Source organism: Vanessa tameamea, chromosome Z, assembly GCF_037043105.1.
Source record: "Vanessa tameamea isolate UH-Manoa-2023 chromosome Z, ilVanTame1 primary haplotype, whole genome shotgun sequence".
NCBI classification, from domain to species: domain Eukaryota; kingdom Metazoa; phylum Arthropoda; class Insecta; order Lepidoptera; family Nymphalidae; genus Vanessa; species Vanessa tameamea.
Window position 1 is genome coordinate 10006476 of NC_087341.1, and position 19083 is coordinate 10025558.

General features: G+C 30.5%; 3 protein-coding genes across 6 annotated transcripts in view; all 3 read left to right on the top strand.

The window, feature by feature from the left end:
• LOC113403416 (medium-chain specific acyl-CoA dehydrogenase, mitochondrial) overlaps positions 1–19083 on the top strand; it is a 345704-nt gene that overhangs the window by 48347 nt on the left and 278274 nt on the right. The window lies entirely within an intron of this gene.
• Positions 473–14975, top strand: LOC113403359 (uncharacterized). The gene is made up of 6 exons (XM_026643883.2): positions 473–590; positions 13978–14101; positions 14193–14273; positions 14350–14474; positions 14555–14641; positions 14729–14975. Exons 1-6 carry the CDS (start codon positions 552–554, stop codon positions 14834–14836), a joined length of 564 nt encoding a protein of 187 aa, XP_026499668.2. The 5' UTR covers positions 473–551; the 3' UTR covers positions 14837–14975.
• Positions 1041–2109, top strand: LOC113403481 (uncharacterized). Its single transcript, XM_026644054.2, has 5 exons — positions 1041–1187; positions 1279–1359; positions 1435–1559; positions 1652–1738; positions 1829–2109. The coding sequence occupies exons 1-5, from the start codon at positions 1106–1108 to the stop codon at positions 1922–1924; spliced, it is 471 nt and encodes a 156-aa protein (XP_026499839.2). The 5' UTR covers positions 1041–1105; the 3' UTR covers positions 1925–2109.

Consider the following 19083-nt stretch of genomic DNA (forward strand, 5'->3'; position numbering starts at 1 on the left):
ACCAGATTAAAAGTGATCAATTTGCAACGTGACAGAAGCAGACATTTTAACAGGGTGTGGCGCAGATGATTTTATGTTTATACCCCGGTTCCTCCTCATTCCAAAAAACTTTTCGTTTACTTTTAAGCGAGTCCAGTTTTATGGTGTATGCTTTTATTTCCGATTGTACTACGTGTAATATCTTGTAATATACATTACGCAGTTAGATAAATACATCATACATTTTTAATATTCCAAGATTAAATTATAAAACTAATTGTTCGGTTGTTTAATTTTTAACATTATTGGGCGAATTATTAAAGCTAATTTTTTTAGCCGTTTCGGAATTTATTACAAACAGACAAACTGAACATTTTTTTTCATATAAACAAATAGTAAATGCATAACTGCAATTCAGACATGCGCACACTTATCGGAATCTAGCTATCTGCTGTGCCCGGGTAAAATCTAGGCATTGGAGCTCCTGCATCGGGGCATTGATAACGTATATTTCACAATTATTGTGTCTGTTTGTTTTTAATTCAAGGTGTTAAAAGTTATAACACGTGAAAATGTTATTATACTGTGATCCAGAGAACGACTCGGATACCGTATGTTTTGATTATATTTATTTATGTACATATTATGTCATAGATGTCGGAATTAAATATTATTACAATAATTAATGTAATATATTAATAAATTTATAAATATGAACCGCTGCGAATAATTTGATGCTAGCCTATTTTATAAGGTATTTAGATATAAGTTGCACAACATTGATGCGAATTTTTTATATATTTTTATGATTTTGCTCATATATAAGGAAATAAAAAAGGCTGCTAAGATAGCTGAGCTAAACTTTTTAAGATATGTTATTGATTTCGTCCCACCTTTCCATACCACCGCTTTCCTTGTCCGCGCAGTTTGAGGTAAGGGAAGGGGGAAAGCTCGCAGCTGCGCACTGAGCTGGAAATATTTTCTTCTCTCATACCAATTGATTGATTTTACGCTTGACCTATGTTAACTGTAACTTGACAGATTTGAACAGGTAAGGAAGTAAAAGCGACAAATTTTGTTATAGAACCACAAAACAAAGAGCGACGAAAGTAAGCAGGAGCTCAGCATGCAACCAGATTCAAGCAGCGAGTCGGCATCTGAAGACGAGTCGGCTCCAATAGCTGACGCTGTAACCCAATGTTATTATGGTAATATAACATATTAGTACATCGACCACATTTTCATCAACTATATTTCGATGATTCTATTAAACTTGAAATGAATTATGTTTTTACACAGATAACGCCATTGCGGAGTCACTAGCGGAGAACATGTATAATCTAGCCGTGGAGTCGGACCAAGATGATGACTACGATGATTGTATGTAACTAACGCAAAAAATATTACTATATTAATTCGTTCCAACAATGTTGAAATTAAATTTAACTTTTACAGTGAATCCATCGTCTTCTTCTCGACCACCACCGCTGCCGTTTGTTTTTGATAACTACGCAGAAGACGATTCTGAAGAATCTGATATCGATAACAAGATAAGCAAAATTGCGGGCTTGGATCATCTGGTATAGTTTTTCATTTGTAATTTGTCGAGGCTATTTATAATTTAAATATGTTCGATTGATATTTGAATACTAATTCAAAAAATAATCAACAGGTTGTGAACAGTGCTCTTTGGTACGAGCATGTAAAGCCACACTTGACTGAACCGGAACGAGAGCAGTTGTGGAACAGGACTCCTTGGGTGAGGTTTCATTTACTAGCTTAACATAAATTTATAAAATAAATTTGCATCGATAAAATATATTATTAACGAATGTTTTTTTTTGTGCAGAAAGAAAAATTTTATTGGGATGACTCCGATGACACTGATACTGATTACGCTGAAGCTGCTCCTCCGCTATTTAAGTACTACATCGCACTTATTTAAAAAAAAAAATGTATTTAAGCTATTTTTTGTTAATGGATATCATATTATTTTGGATTCTTTACAAGCCCTTTCAAGTATAGCCAATTGGAAGTAGGGCAATGCGAAGTTGGAGTGTTATATACATATATGTGTAGATTATGTATTCTACGAAAAATAATTTAGATTATATCTTTTTTAAATTAGTTTCAAATCTTCTTAATAATGTTAAAAATGTTAAAAAAAAATCTGGCATTTTTGTATAACATAAATACCATACTCGTGATATAACTATGTATTAAAAATATATATATAAATATGCATAATTATATATTCGTAAAATCCAAATATACACAGTAGTCATGGAATATATATATGAGTAGAGTATTCGGTAAGCAAGAGATGTCTTTGTGTTTATATAAATGGAAGAAGTCTCATATTCGCATAAAGATCATCGGCGGCACTACAATAATGAAGAGTTAAATATTCATTTTATTTATTATATTATTTAAAGTTTGATATCAAAAATTAAACGATAAAAATATTAATGTGATTTTGCAAAATATTTTTTATTGATAAAAAATAATTTTAAAATCAGTAGTTGAATATTGATAGTGTCAGCTGATTTCATAATGAAGTATGAGGTTTCTACTAGAGATATCTCACGATATTCGTTTTTGCTTGTAACTTTGATTTGCAAGCATTTTACTATGTTCGGGTAAATCGTAGTCATGAAATTGTTTTATAGAAATAAGAAAAAGATAATGTATGCTCTCAAGATTATAGGGAATTGAATTCGGAAGATCAAACATGGCAACTGTATGCGAGGCGTATATATGTGGAGCAACATAAGGAAATTAATATAAAATATAAAGATGGTAGTGTGTAAATAAGAAATATATATAATCGTAAGGAATGAACTGTAATTATATAACTACACTATCTTTTAATTTTATATAAAACAAATTACGTTTAGATACCTTCCGCCTAAAAGTTTTTCTATCTCTTATTCTTATCTTTATTATATACTATGTGTATCGCACTATGGAACTAATATATATGACTTTTCAAACATTCCAATGTGAAGAGCATAAGCTAAAAGGCGGCATTAGAGAGTTTTTACCTCGTCTCGAATGTTTTATGTGTAGCTTAGAAATAAACATACCGTGTCTATTTACTACTCTCGTAGAATCATAAAGTTAATCAAACTATTATTAAGTAGTTTTAGAATACTGATATGTATCTATGGCTATCAATTATATTGGACTTCTAATAAACTATTGTTGTTTATTTCATGTGTATGGGAAAGGATAACAATTCGAAGAAGGAATAAATATAACCAAATCTGAGTTTTACTTATTGCATGCAATTCGATATTAGCTATATGCACACACACACAAACTGTTCTTTATAATATATGGAACTCAAGTTATTCCTTCAAATGTGTCAAAATGTGCCATTTACGTTAAAGTAAATCAAGTCAGTACTACCATTACGAATATGTTATAGTTTCGTTAGTAAAAAAGTATGACTTAATATCTTAGCGCCACGTGGGTAGGATAGTAATAACTATGTTTATACCATAGTTAGATAGTAGGATACTTATAGTTATACAATAGTTCGTTAGATATCTCCTCAGGCCAGAATATACCAAGTATCCGTCAAAGGCATCGAGTTTACGAGGATTTAGATTCTCTATGGCTTTTTCTTTCCTTCAGATCAGTTTTATACCACGTGTCAGTTTTCGTTACAGCCATACAGGTCTTAGTTGCGCGAAGGTAGCCTTGGCCTTCCCTTTTTGGCTACTTCTTTTTGCAGGTCAATCATCTATAATTGCAAATCTGCAAGTTTGTGTCTCGGGGCTTAGCAAAGTAGAAGTATTGAATGCTCCACCACATGTCATTGTTGAAACGATATATAGCCACGGAAGTGTGCGCTATTTGTTTTTACCAATGGGCGCGCATGATGCTACAGTTTGTCGGCAAATACCAGTCTATCGTCCGATCCTTTTTTTCTATAGATATAATTCAATATTTGTAAACACAATTATAATTGATTTTACATAATTTAAATGTTAATTTTTTGAAATGTAAGTTACTTTCTTTTGCTCCCTTTTCCCTTTCAATTTAAAGAAAAATTCCCATTTTTGGTGTAGTGCACACAGATCTATAATAACATATTAATTAGTATTAGATTTATATTTTATATAAATATATAATATCTGTGTATTTATGCATTTGTCACCTCGAGTGACACACATCGCGAAAGCGCAGGAAAATATAAAAATGGGCCTGCGGTGAAGACGGTGTGTGTGCACAGCGAGCTGATATTTTATTATACCTTTATTTCATCATCATGGTAAATCGGCCTTACATGTTAATATTACACTTGGTATTGGTTTTTCTCGCGCTCGTAAATAAAATAATACCATAGCTATGTTATTTATTTTTCAACACGCCTGGCCATCGGGTAGTGTGCATATCGACGGACTTTAGTTTGAGATAAAAATTATCCTAATATTGATTAAATGTATGTCAGGTACAATTACAATACATCACATTAAGTATTGCAATTACTTCCAAATTAGATAAACATAATAATCAATATAATGTACATAATATTCACAAATTGTAACATGTAAACTCATTGTAAAATATTGGAAAAACGAAAGAAAATATTTCATATTTTAAATTGAAGTTTATTTAAAGTTAGTATAATTGATTGATTTAATCAGATTTAATTGATTGGAATTCCGAGATAAGTTTTAATTAAAAATTAAGTATGGCAACCTCTACCAAAAAACAAAACAACATGCTGTCCGTCAGTGTCCGGCCAAATCGGCCATAGTGAGGCATAGTGTTGTTTATTGTTTGTTTTAATGAGTTGATTGTGTTTTACTCTCCCCTCAAGTATATATATGATATAAAATATATTTGTTGCATTAATAAGATTCTAACGTTTTCATTAAATTTAGTTTGTGTTTCCTAATATTTAGTGTGTTTCCTAGTAGATAACTCTTAAGTGGTGTTGTACTGTTTATTGAGTACCTACGGTTAACAACTTAAGAAAAATATCTTAAAAATGATTCGATCAATTAGAAAAGTCGACCTGAAAAAACACTGTATTAACCGTATGTGTGTTTTGATAGGCATCATATATAGGATTTGTAGGTAAAATCGTCAAATGCATTTCTTGGAACAATCGCCTACTCAATTAATAGACGTATTTCCCATAGAGGTAAGCAGATTTCAATTAAGTTCTTAAATGTCTATATACCTGACACCTTTCATAAGACTGTTTTTTTTTTTTAAATAGCATTATTATAGATTTACATTAATATGTATTAATTAGAATGTTGTAAAGGACCTATTAGGAAATAGTAAAAATATCTAAAAAAATCTGTTTATGTTTATTTACTTTTCTTATATAGCTATTACTTAATACAATTATTGCTTATTTTATTTTTCCTTACTAATATTATATTATAGGAATTTAAAATTAAAACATAGTTATCTATTAATGTACCTTATGACAAATATTTTTACTATAAAATTGTGAAAACTAAAAATTAAGTGTATCTATAATTTAAAAAAGGCATTATAAAAGTATTGAAATAAATATTACATATATAATTTTAAAAATATGAATTTACATGAAAATAAAGGATTGAATTTTTTTTGCAGTTGTGTTCAGGAAGCATCATTTTGCAAATCGAGTAAACATAACAAGTGAAGGAAGCATTTTGCATTTGCCTGGTTTTGGACATTGAAGATTTTGATTTCCTCGTTGGACTTCTATTTTACAATGAAGAACATATTATCCTGTTTGTGAAGACCACCAAGAGAAAAATATTTTAGAGAGATTAAAATTGTTTATAATTATTTTATTAATAAATATGTTTGTGTCAAATACACATATTCAAAATCTTTTATTTATACAGGTATTTTAAATCATAAGTAATGCCAAAATAGCTATTTGGATTAATTTTATTATCTATTAATATTATAATATCTGATGAACAAGTTATTTTAAATTGTAATAAATGAATACAATTTTAAAATTTAAAATAGAAAATGACTTATTATTTTAATGAGTTAATTTAATTTAATTGTAAAAACACTCTTATCTACTACACATTATTTAAATTTCATTTATAAAATCATTTATATCATGAATGAAATACTGTTTTAGATTTTTTTTTTATTGCACTTACTTAAATATTACATTTTTATATATTGAATCACATGTCAATTTAGATTGGTTATTAAATGCTTTAGAAATTACTAATAAATTACAATATAACTAAAAAAAATAGTTTCTTCAATAAATATATAAATATTTGTATAAGTTTATTTGAATGAAAAAATGTATTCCAAAGAAAATAATTTCATTAAGTTATATGTTAGCTGAGAAATGACTCATTTACAGCAATTTCAAAATAATATGTATAATAATTTGTTTATGACATATACTTAGGTAACAATGAAATTAAAACTATGATTACACAGTACTTAACTATCACCAATTCATAATATTACAATGTCCAATGGGCTGAATCTACTGGCATATTCACAACTGTTTACAATATGTATGTAAATACCATATATTAAAATATTCTACTCATTTAAAACATGTAAAGACTTATATTTCAAAATAGCAAGTTTACATAAATATTCTTCACAATCATTCAGTCATTCATCAGCCATCAGTCATAAATGTAAAATATAATAACTAAAGTTCCTTGGCTAATAGAACTTAGACATTAGTTAGATACTCGGTTTTATTTAAAGCATCTATTGATTCTCCTATTTTCATATTATTGAATTTCTGAAGTTCAAATGATATAAGTCCTTATGGTAGAAATTGAGTAGCTTTTGCTATAACTATAAGTATAAATACTACTATTTAAAGGTGCTCGTCTTCTATACTCTGTGCACCACCACCATTTATAAAAAAAATATGAGTTTCCATATTGACTACGTTATGTATAGAACTGTTGGCAGTGTGTACTATACGACTGCCCACAGTTCACTTGGAGTGCCTTCAATACGTCTCGTCTAGGCAGTCTTAGGATTGTTATTAGATATGTTTCCAGTCTTCGCTCACTTCACATTATTGAACGAAATACCTATATAATTATTTAACGTTCCTAATGATTTTGGATATTATTCTTCTTTTATATTTTAGAATATAACACGGTTAACATGTATTATATTATCTCCCATATCCACTTTCTAAAGTAAGACGAACGAGCATTTTTTTTAAATAAAGATAGATGTAAAAACTATCAATGTAAGTACTTACTTAAAAAATCACATTAAAACATCTTATGACTTTTAATTATTATGTCAAATGAAATCCACGTTTTCAAAACATGAACCAATGAAAAGCGTGGAATTTTGTCATTTTTATGCGTGGTCGGTATTTTTGTATTATGCGTCGTAACTATAACTTACGATTATGTGCGATGTTTCATATTAAAGTCATATCCTTCTACATCAATAGCTGTATCGAAGCGTAAGAAAACTATTAAGTATTTCTCAGTTTGAACTAATTCTAGCAGGAATAATATAGCATTGAAGGTACCGGTATGTAAAACAATGTTTTTAAACACGCTTTCTTTTGGCGAAAGGAAATTTCAGATACCCGTAGCAAAGTGGTCTCTTGGAGGTGGGTCTATATCTCCTTATCGTCGTGGGGGATTCCGTGCATGCAATAATAGAGAGAAATGAAAGAAATAAACCCATTTATACACCAGAACAATGCTATACTTTAGTTAGACGGTCTTAAATTAATCTACCATATAATAATGTTACTGAAAGGAGTGTAACAGATTTTTATAAATTAAAAGCTTTACTTGTAGTTAAAAACTTGGCCAAAAACTCTAGAAATGAGATAATATCATGGAATAAAATAAAAGTGGTTGTCGTAACATGCCACGAACCACATATACTTAATACTAAATTATCGCTATAATTTTGAAGATGAAAATACAATGCAATTGATTACTCAAAAAATATATTCATTTCGAAGGATGATACATAAATGACAAAACCATAAGAGAACTTGGCTTTAATTAACTTTAAGAATTGTACATAATAAAGTGACATTACATTTGACAAGATAATCGAATACTATAATTTCTTCATAAATTACACGTCATTCACCCCCTCTAACATTTTCTAACACGCAGCTATAATCTTTTAAATAATATGGAGTTCGTCTTGTCCTTTCGGATCTCCTAAGATGTTGATCCTCAGACGTACTCGGCGTCACAGATTGCATCTCCTGAACATCAATATGCTCCGCATTTATATTTCGGTCTTCTGAGTCATAAAAAACATCTACGATATCTTCTTGTTCTTGCTGTCTTTTTGTAGTCGAATTATTTAATTGTTCTTCTAAATTTTGATCTATGTAGTGTTCTATTGGAGTGGGGAGTGGAGCTAAGTTCCGATTTGAAACTGTTGATTCCCGCCCATTTTTATGTTTCACAAAAGAGTAATAGGGGTTACTTTGTAATAGTTCAACTTCTTCAACATATGGATCGTTTTTATTGCGTATATTTTTTTTCATTAGCACAGGTCCAGGAATTAACCAAGAGGGTAACGATTCTCCATGAGGTGATCTACGAGGATGATTAAATAGTCGTTCGTGTGGAGTTGTATTAATTGGTATACAAAGAAGTGAACGAATTGCATGTAAGGACATTGGTAGAAATTGCTCCCAGCTTTCAATTGGCATTTCTCTTGTACGAAGAGCAAGTTGTAATGTTTTCCACAAAGTACCATTGAGACGCTCGACTTGACCATTTCCACGTGGATTATAAGGCGTTGTTCTGCTACATGCAATCCCCAAGGGACTTAGAAATTCTGTAAACTCTTTAGAAATAAAAGCAGATCCTCTATCACTATGAATATAAAGCGGTGTTCCGAAAGTGTAAAATAAATCTTTTAAACATCTTATAACAGTTGCAGTTGTTATTTCCTTACAGGCATATGCAAAAGGAAATCTACTGTATTCGTCGATTATTGTTAATAAATACTTATTTGGAGTATTCGATGGTAAAGGTCCTTTAAAGTCAATGTTTAATCGCTCAAAAGGTGCTGTTGCTTTTATTAATTGACCTTTAGATTTCATAAACCGAGGTTTAATTTCTGCACATATTTGGCAAGACTGTATAAGAGATTTTATATCATTCACCGAATACGGTAAGTTTTTCATGCGAACCCAATGCATCATTCTTACAATGCCAGGGTGACAGAGGGAATTATGCAGTTCACGTAATTTATCGACATTCATATGAGCACACACTCTTGATAAAGCATCAGCAACTGTGTTTTCTTTACCCGGACGATAAATTATGTCATATTTAAAACAAGATAATTCGAGACGCCATCGTTCAAGCTTCTCATTTTTTATTTTACTGAAATGATTTTGGTTAAACATAAATGCAACAGAGCGTTGATCTGTTAAAAGTAAAAAATGTTTACCAATTAAATAATGACGCCATTTGCGAAGACTCTCTACAATAGCGCATGCTTCTTTTTCGATTGACTATTGGCGTTGCTCTGAATCTGAAAGTGTTCTAGAAAAAAAAACTATAGGTCGCCCCTTTTGAGATAGCGACGCAGCAATCGCAAATTCTGATGCATCAGTCTCAACAGTAAGAATATCATTATCATCAATAACGGCTAAAGTTGATTTTTCTATTTCTGATTTTAATGATACAAAGCAATTTTTTGCAGTATCATCAATTGGAAAAGATTTAATGCCAATCAATGGTTTTATTTTTTTTGAAAAATTATTGATCCATTTTGCATAGTGAGCAAATAAACCAAGTGTTCGTTTTAATTCACTGTTATTCGTTGGGGGTGGCAGGTCTAATAATGGTTTTAATCTATTAGAGTCAGGCTTGACAGTATTATCTTTAATATTGTATCCAAGCAGATTAATAGGATTGACACCAAATGTAGATTTTTGTTCATTTAAGGTTAAATTATACTTTTTCACAGCAGCCATAAAACAATTTAAGTTTTGATCATGATCACCTTTATCCATTCCACAAACTGTAACATCATCTAAATAGCAAAATGTACCTTTCAAATGTTCTGTTTTAATTATAAAATGTAAAGCTCGCTGGAATGCTGCTACTCCATTTGTAACTCCAAACGGTATTCTAGTAAATTGATATAGATTGCCAGAAGCTTCAAAAGCAGTAAAAATTTTTTCTTTTTCTAATATTGGGATTTGATGGTAGGCACTTTTTAAATCTATTTGACTGAAATAATTATATTTTGCAACTTCAGATACTACATTTTCTATATTTGGTAAAGGGTATGCATCTAACAATGTAAATCTGTTAATAGTTTGCGAATAGTCTACTACCAAGCGTTTTCTGTGAATTCCTCCTCCAGCAACAAGGACTTGGGCACGCCAAGGTGAAACGCTGGGTTCAATAACTCCGTCTGCTAAAAGCTTCGAAATTTCAGTATTAATAAAATCGCTATCTTCTTTACAATATCGTCTAGATTTTACCGCCACAGGTTTAATATCAGATGATAAGTTAGTAAATAAAGGCACTGGTGGCACAGATGCATTCATAACGTTACATATTTTTAAAGGCCCTCTGTTACCTCCAAATTTAAATTCCAATTTCGAATGATCTTTTAGTATGTCATGGCCAATAATGATATCTGCACAAAGATTGTTAACTATTAGAAGTTGACGTTGTTGATAAATATGATGTTGTAACTTAACTGTAGCATGGCACATTCCTTCTACGAAGGATACATGAGTCAACGATGCTAAAGTAATTGTCTGTTTACAAGGTTTTATTTTTAAATTCATTATTTGTACTAATTTCTTATTGATAAAACTGACGGAGCTTCCTGTATCTATCAAGGCATCAGCGCGTATATTATTTATAAAAATAGGTACGGTAGCATTTTGTAAGCTACTAGGCGATGCAGCTAAGAAACTTTCATGTAAATAATGTAAGCATGTGTCTGTAGTAAGAACATTTACAGTTTGTTGATTACCGCTTCGACAAACCTTAGCAAAATGGCCTTGTTTAGAACACAGTTGACATGTGACTTTAAAAGCAGGACATTTTATTCTTTGATGTATGTTGCCACCGCAAAAGAAACAGCGTCTCCGTTGTGTAGTAGATACAGCCACATTTTGATTAAAATCATTTATATTATTAGAAAATGCATTTAGTTGCGAAGAATTTGTGTTACCAGCAATTATTTCTGAATTTTTTTCTGCCGTTTCTAATGATATAGCTTGATTTAAAGCTTCATCCATAGTAATTGTAATATTTTCTAAAAGACGCTCTCGAATTTTCTGAGAACTTATACCTGCAATAAATGCTCCTCTAATCGTTTGTTGTTCGTGTTCTTCGGCAGTAACATTTCGGAAGATACAGTCATGAGCCAAGAGTTTCAAAGCTCGTGAATATTCGCAAATTGTTTCTTCCGGTCGCTGTTTTCTTGTAATTAGTATGTGCCGTGCTAGAACTTCGTTTCTAGGTTTTATGTAGATACTATCAAGTAATTTAATAGCATCTTCGTAAAATTTACAATCACGAATATATGAAAAAAATGTTGGAGCTAAATGATTTACCAACAACATCAGTTTCATAGAGTCAGGAGTATTAGTGGAGATTTCTTCTGATAAAAAATTTGTAAATGTAAATCGCCAATGAGTCCATTTTAAGTCCGAATTGCTAGAATTCGGTTCTATGTCAAATCTGTCAGGTCGGAGATAGCGAGACATTGTGCCTTGTGAAAATGAATGTGTAGTATCGACAGAATCCTCTTGAGACATGTTAAAGTTAATTAAATTGATACATAAATGACAAAACCATAAGAGAACTTGGCTTTAATTAACTTTAAGAATTGTACATAATAAAGTGACATTACATTTGACAAGATAATCGAATACTATAATTTCTTCATAAATTACACGTCAAAGGAGAGACCACATAAATTTAGAAATTTTAGAGCAAAGTTATTCAAATCATTTACCTTTTACTGCAGCTAAATATAACGATTTATAAACTCTTTGCCAAATGTATCTAGAGTAGACAACGGAGAGAATGAGACACACCTTGATATCGAATCATCATATGAATCTTTAAAAAATATTTACCAATTATTATTATTATTTACATGACTGATGTTTCATTTCACAACGCAAGAACTTTTTTGTAATAGTAAATATAAAAGTTTGTATAAAGTTTACTGATACTACGTTCTTATAATAACTGTCGGTATCTACTTTTTTTAAAAGAAAGTACAAATATTATTATTTTTTTATTTATAGTATTAAGTTACGAGACTGAATGTCTAAAGGTTGATTATTGCAATGCATCTCAATAAAGTTGATTTAAAAAAAAATTGTTTATTTTTCATAGTGAATGTACGACTCCTAATTTAAGTTATATAAAAAATCAGTACACAGCATAAGTCTTATGTCTGAAATACTACCTTATTCGTAATGTAATTGTTCTGTTTTTGATCAGTATAGGTCTTACCAATTAGAGACAATCTTGTGACAATAAGTATAAAGTCGTAAGTTTGCCTGTAGAAGCCTCATTGTACTCTCTTACTTACAATCATAGCTGTTATCCAAAATCAATCACCGACTATATTTGGCGGCTGAGCAATACAAAGGAGAAAGTTAAAAAGCTCTCTCCTGAAAAACCACAAATTTGATCTTACGACCTAATGGGTTGGATGGTGTCGTTATGGTTTTACTTTTGACAAGGTCAAGCGGAATACTATTTATTCAGATTATGTTAAGTTTCTAAGATAACTTCAGAAACTGGGCGCTGATATAAAAATAAAATTTCCTTAAATATATTGGTCGTATAATACAACCTTAAAAACAACTTAGGATTTGATGCAACATAGGGCGGGGTTCCATACTTCAATGTGCATTGTCCTTTGTCATGTGTGCAATGTCAATTTAACTTAAATTATTGCTTTGTAGCCAATGTAAGCGTCATTTAGTAATAAACAACTATAGAGGTACAAGATTAGACTACTACAAGATTAAACTCAAAGCTTATCGCAGAATACGAGCGTGAAATATCAGAATTTAATATGAGACCTTGACTATAATAATTATAAAATTTATAATTATTTATAGCAGATAGCAAAACATATCACGAGTGAGATACGAAATGAATTCTTACTGAATCGCATTGTTGAGTGAATTATTAAAGCTAATTTTTTTTAAGCGGTTTCGGATTTGTTTGTATTAATGTATACATCAATACGTTTGCTAATTATATATTATTTTGATACTAGAACAGACACTTCAAATTTATTAATTTGAATAGGTGAATTAAAATTTTAAAAATCTGTATATTTATTTCATGTAAACAAAACATAAATACGTAAGTGCAATTCAGACATGCGCACTTATCAGAATCTAGCTATCTGCTGGGCCCGGGTAAAATCTAGGCATTGTAGCTCCTGCATCGGGGTTCTGATGACGTACATTTCACATATATCGTGTCTGTTTGTTTTTATATTCATGATATAAAAAAGTTTTAACTCGTGAAGATATTACTGTATTGTGATATTGTGATTCGGAAACCAGCTCAGGTACCGTATGTTTTTGTATATATAAGATTATAAGGTTTATGACATCTGGATTAAATATTATTACCTATAATTAATTGAATACTTTAATAAATTTATAAATATGAACCGCTGCGAATAATTTGATGTTAGCTCTTATAGTTAGATATAAGTTGCATATCATTGATGCGAATTTTTGATATATTTTTATTATTTAGCTCATGTATAAGGAAATAAAAAAGGCTGCTAAGATAGCTGAGCTAAACTTTTTAAGATATGTTATTGATTTCGTCCCACCTTTCCTTACCCCGAAGGAGGCGTGTCCGCGCAGTTTGAGGTAAGGGAAGGGGGAAAGCTCGCAGCTGCGCTGAAAATATTTTCTTCTCTCATACCAATTGATTTATTTTATGCTTGACCTACGTTAACTGTAACTTGTCAGATTTGAACAGGTAAGGAAGTAAAAAGCGACAAATTTTGTTATAGAACCACAAAACAATGAGCGACGAAAGTAAGCAGGAGGTCAGCATGCAACCAGATTCAAGCAGCGAGTCGGCATCTGAAGACGAATCGGCTCCAACATCTGACGCTTTAAACCAAAATTATTATGGTAAGATAATATACTAGTACATCGACCACATTTTCATTAACTATATTTCGAAGATTTTATTAAACTTGAAATGAATTATGTTTTTACACAGATAAAGTCATTGCGGAGTCACTTGCGGAGAACATGTATAATCTAATCGTGGAGTCGGACCAAGATGATGACGACGATGATTGTATGTAACTAACGCAAAAAATATTACTATATTAATTTATTCCTAACAATGTTGAAATTAAATTTAACTTTTACAGTGAATCCATCGCCCTCATCACAACCACCAAATCAGCCGTTTGTATTTGATAACTACGCAGAAGACGACTTTGAAGAATCTGATATCGATCATAAGATAAGCAAAATTGCAGGATTGGAACACTTGGTATAGTATTTCATTTGTAATATGTCGAGGCTATTTATAATTTCAATATGTTGAATACTTATTTACAAAATAACCAACAGATTGTGAACAGTCCTCTTTGGTACGCGCGTGTAAAGCCATACTTGACGCTACCGGAACGAGAAAAATTGTGGAACAGAACTCCTTGGGTGAGGTTTTATTAACTATCTAAATTAAAATTTATAAAAAAAATTGGCTTCGATAAAATATATTATTTGTATGTTTTGTTTGTGCAGAAAGAAAAAATGTATTGGAATTGGGATGACTCCGAAGACTCTGATGCTGACTACGATGAAGTTGCTCCTCTAATATTTAACGACCAGTACTATATCGCATTTATTTAAAAGTTTTTGTTGTAGCTAATTTTGTTACGTAAAATTATGATTTTACTTCTTAAGATACTATGGCGTCTTGTAATTTAAGTTTAAACATATTTTATAAACCCTTAAGTATTAACAACTTGCAAGTGGGGTGATGCGAGATCGGAGTGTTATATAGATTTAGATTATGCTATTTTCTATTAATGGATATCATATTATTTTGGATTGTTTACAAGCCCTTTCAAGTATAGCCAATTGGAAGTAGGGCAATGCGAAGTTGGAGTGTTATATACATATATGTGTAGATTATGTATTCTACGAAAAATAATATAGATTATATATGTTTTTAACTTAGTTTCAAATCTTCTTAACATTATATCATGAGTAGTAATATAAAAGAATTTGTCATACAAACATACTCAAAAGTTTTCAGTTTTTATGTATGAAAAATATGTATATAAACATGCATAATTATATATTGGGCGTAAGCCCTTATGCGTTTTCTTACGAAAACAGATATACACAGTAATGATGGAATATATATATGAGTAGAGTATTCGGTAAGCAAGAGATGTCTTTGTGTTTATATAAATGGAAGAAGTCTCATATTCGCATAAAGATCATCGGCGGCACTACAATAATGAAGAGTTAAATATTCATTTTATTAATATAATATAATAATATTATTTAATGTTTGATATTAAAGCAGTTAAAATATTGATAAAATTTTGAAAAATATTTTTACTAGATAACAAATAATTTTAAAATAAGTAAACCACGTAGTTGATAGTGTCAGCTGATTTCATAATGAAGTATGAGGTTACTTCTAGAGATATCTCACGATAGAAATATATATAATCGTAAGGAATGAACTGTAATTATATAACTACACTATCTTTTAATTTTATATAAAACAAATTACGTTTAGATACCTTCCGCCTAAAAGTTTTTCTATCTCTTATTCTTATCTTTATCATATACTATGTGTGTTGCACAATGGAACTAATATATATGACTTTCCAAACATTCCAGTGTGAAGAGTATAAGCTAAAAGGCGGCATTAGAGAGTTTTTGTCTCTGTTTGTCTGTTTGAAATAGACAAAAATAAAGTTAATCAATCTTTTATTATGTACGTAGTTTTAGAATACTGACATGTATTTCATTACAATTATAAGGACATCAATTATATTGGACTTCTAATAAAAATCAATTAATCTCTTGTTGTTTATTGAAATAATTATTGTGTATCGTATTCTAGGATAATAAATCTAAGAAGGAATAAAGATAGCCAAACCTGAAGAAATCAGCTATGCACTATAAACACTTCTAGATGAATATATGTATATTTATTTATTACGCCACACTTATCCACTTAACTACTTATCTTTTTCAATTTTAAATTTATTTTTAATATTCTAAACCATACATACACAACATAACTTAATCTCTTGACCAATGATAACGCTTCAATTCGATGGAATCGATTATACCGACCTATTAGATCTTAGTTGGCGTTTGAGATAATTTTATTTAATGTCTTATTGTCAAAATGTGACATTTACATGAAAGTAAATCAAGTCAGTACCTATCTGTGCCCTGTGGCACAACTAAAAGCCATTAAACTAAGAATTGAATTGAAGTCAGTACCTTCACGAATGTATCAGTTTTAGTAAAAAAGTAAGTAGTGCAATAGTTCATGAGATATTTCAAGCCACTTCACTTCACTTTCACTTGGTGGTAGGGCTTTGTGCAAGCCCGTTTGGGTAGATAACACCCACTCATCAGATATTCTACCGCCAAATAACAGTACTCTGTATTGTTGTGTTCCGGTTAGAAGGGTGAGTGAGCCAGTGTAATCACAGGTACAAGGGACATAACATCCTAGTTCCCAAGGTTGGTGGCGCATAGGTGATGTAAGGAATGGTTAATATTTCTTACAGCGCTTTTGTCTATGGGCGGTGGTGACCACTTACCATCAGGTGGCCCATATGCTCGTCCACTAATCAATGCCATCGACTTTGGATTCACGAGGAGTTGGATTCTCCATGGCTTTGGTAATTCTTCAAATCAAATCAAATGTATTTATTAAAGTAAAGTGCACAATGAAGCGTTTTTGAATTGTCAATATTTAAACACTACCACCGTTTCGAAAGTAGCCTCCAGCGAGAAGAAACAGCAAGAAACTCGCATTGTTGCTGTTTTCAAATAAACAGATATACAATACTGTTATTCACAATTAGAGTTCAATCAGTACTGTGATGGAACGCGAGCTTAAATCCAGGCCTTTTTTTTCTAAAAAGTATTTTTAATGAATAATAAGGTTTATTGATTAACTTAGTATTAATAAACTTATTAAATTTGTTGAATGGTAAATTGATTATATTTTCCGGAATCTTATCATATATGCGTATATTGGAGTCAAGGGTAATCTCTAAAAAGACCGTCGACTCAACAAATTGGAGTCTTTCATTATTGAAAATAACCGCAGAATTTAACTTGACATTTGGCAGGGAAAATAAAATATATTTATTATTTTTTGCATTTAAGACTAAATTATTTATGTCAAACCAACCAAGAACCTGTGACAGAGTACTGGTTACAATGTCATAGTTCTTTATCTTTCTGTCAAGTTTAAAAACAAGGGATGTATCATCTGCAAACAGTTTAATGTGGCAAGTGTTATTAAAAAAAAGAAGATAAATCATTTGCATATATTAAAAACAGCAGAGGCCCTAAAATGGAACACTGTGGTACCATTTATGCCTTAGCGCCATTTATTTTGCACCGTTAATAACAACCTTCAAAACTCTTTCCTGAAGGTAGGAGGAAATTAATTTTAATGCAGGGCCCTTGATTCCATAATAATTAACTTTTTGTAGAATAATATCATGCCAAACCCAATCGAAAGCTTTGGATAAGTTACAAATAACTCCAATGGCATTTTGTGACCTCTCTCTCCCACGCATCGTAAAAGTGCTCAATAAATGCTACACCCGCATCAGTAGTCGAACGACTTTTAGTAAAACCAAATTTTTGAGAATACGATAGCTTGTTCAAGTTAAAGTATAACTATTGATTAAACATGATACAACATGACGGCAAAATTGGTCTATAGTTGGTTGGGTCATTTTTATCACCGGACTTAAATAATGTTAATTTTAAATCCAAAGGAACTTGGCTACTTCTTTTTGCAGGTCATTCATATTTACTTTCTCAGGCCTTAGAGGTACATGCAAAGTAGAAGTATTGTATGCTCCATCGCATGTCCTTATTAAAACGATATGTTACATAACATATTATGAAAGAAAATAGAACATATTACTATACTAGAAGTAGGTATTAAAGATTCGCAATAACAATCGTTTGTAAATACTTGAATGATTAGGGTATTTTTAAGCTTTTTATATGCTGTGTTTTATGGGCGTTTTTACACCATGCTTTGCTATTTAATTCTACTAATGAATCAAGAGACTCATTATTTATTAAATTTATGAAATACAAGTACTGTTATATGTAAAATATTTTAACTTCTCATTTTCATGGAATGTGTCATTTGATAATTATATAATGTACGTTTAAATTATGGACTAATAAATATATCAACCAAAATCTTTTAAAAAAAAATCACGTTTCTTGTCGGAAAGATTTTTTTTTGTCATGAAGATAATATGTCGATCATTGATGATTACAAAGAAGGTACGGTCATTTGTTAATTATAAAACTTAAAGTGGATTCACATCAATATTACAAAAAATAGTTAGTTACATATAAATGAAATAAACAACAAGGGTTTACTTTATTTTTATTAGAAATCGTTTGATGTTCTTTTATCTTTAATGTGATACATTTCAAAGTTCTAAATCTACTTCATATTATTTGGATTGTCATTGAGATTTGACTAGAGATGTAAATAAACATGTTATGTCAATTTCTACGCTATACATAAAACTTACAACGACATTTATCAAACGAGACAGAAATTCTTTAACGCCGCCATTTTGTTGATGCTCTTCAGACAGGAATGTTTGATGTTTCAAAGCGCGCCAAGTTTACAATATTGATTTCTACTATAAAACGCCATATATATTCATTCCATTGTGCGGTACACAAAACATATAATATAGTTAAGAATGAGAGTTAACGATTTTGTTAAATTAAAATAAAAAAAAACGCATCAAAAATCTAAATTTTTAACATAAGTTTTGTTTATATAAATAAGAATAAAATGTATAAATGTATAGATAGCGAAATTATATAATTAAATTTGATTT

What these genes read in the sequence shown, in the direction of transcription:
- LOC113403359 (XM_026643883.2), top strand. Translation starts at nt 552, where the DNA reads ATGTTATTATACTGTGATCCAGAGAACGACTCGGATACC. An exon ending in TTTAAACCAAAATTATTATG is followed by an intron (nt 14,102 to 14,192) that starts GTAAGATAATAT and finishes GTTTTTACACAG; the next exon opens with ATAAAGTCATTGCGGAGTCA. An exon ending in TGTGGAACAGAACTCCTTGG is followed by an intron (nt 14,642 to 14,728) that starts GTGAGGTTTTAT and finishes TTGTTTGTGCAG; the next exon opens with AAAGAAAAAATGTATTGGAA.
- LOC113403481 (XM_026644054.2), top strand. Translation starts at nt 1,106, where the DNA reads ATGCAACCAGATTCAAGCAGCGAGTCGGCATCTGAAGACGAGTCGGCT. An exon ending in AGATGATGACTACGATGATT is followed by an intron (nt 1,360 to 1,434) that starts GTATGTAACTAA and finishes TAACTTTTACAG; the next exon opens with TGAATCCATCGTCTTCTTCT. An exon ending in TTGCGGGCTTGGATCATCTG is followed by an intron (nt 1,560 to 1,651) that starts GTATAGTTTTTC and finishes AATAATCAACAG; the next exon opens with GTTGTGAACAGTGCTCTTTG.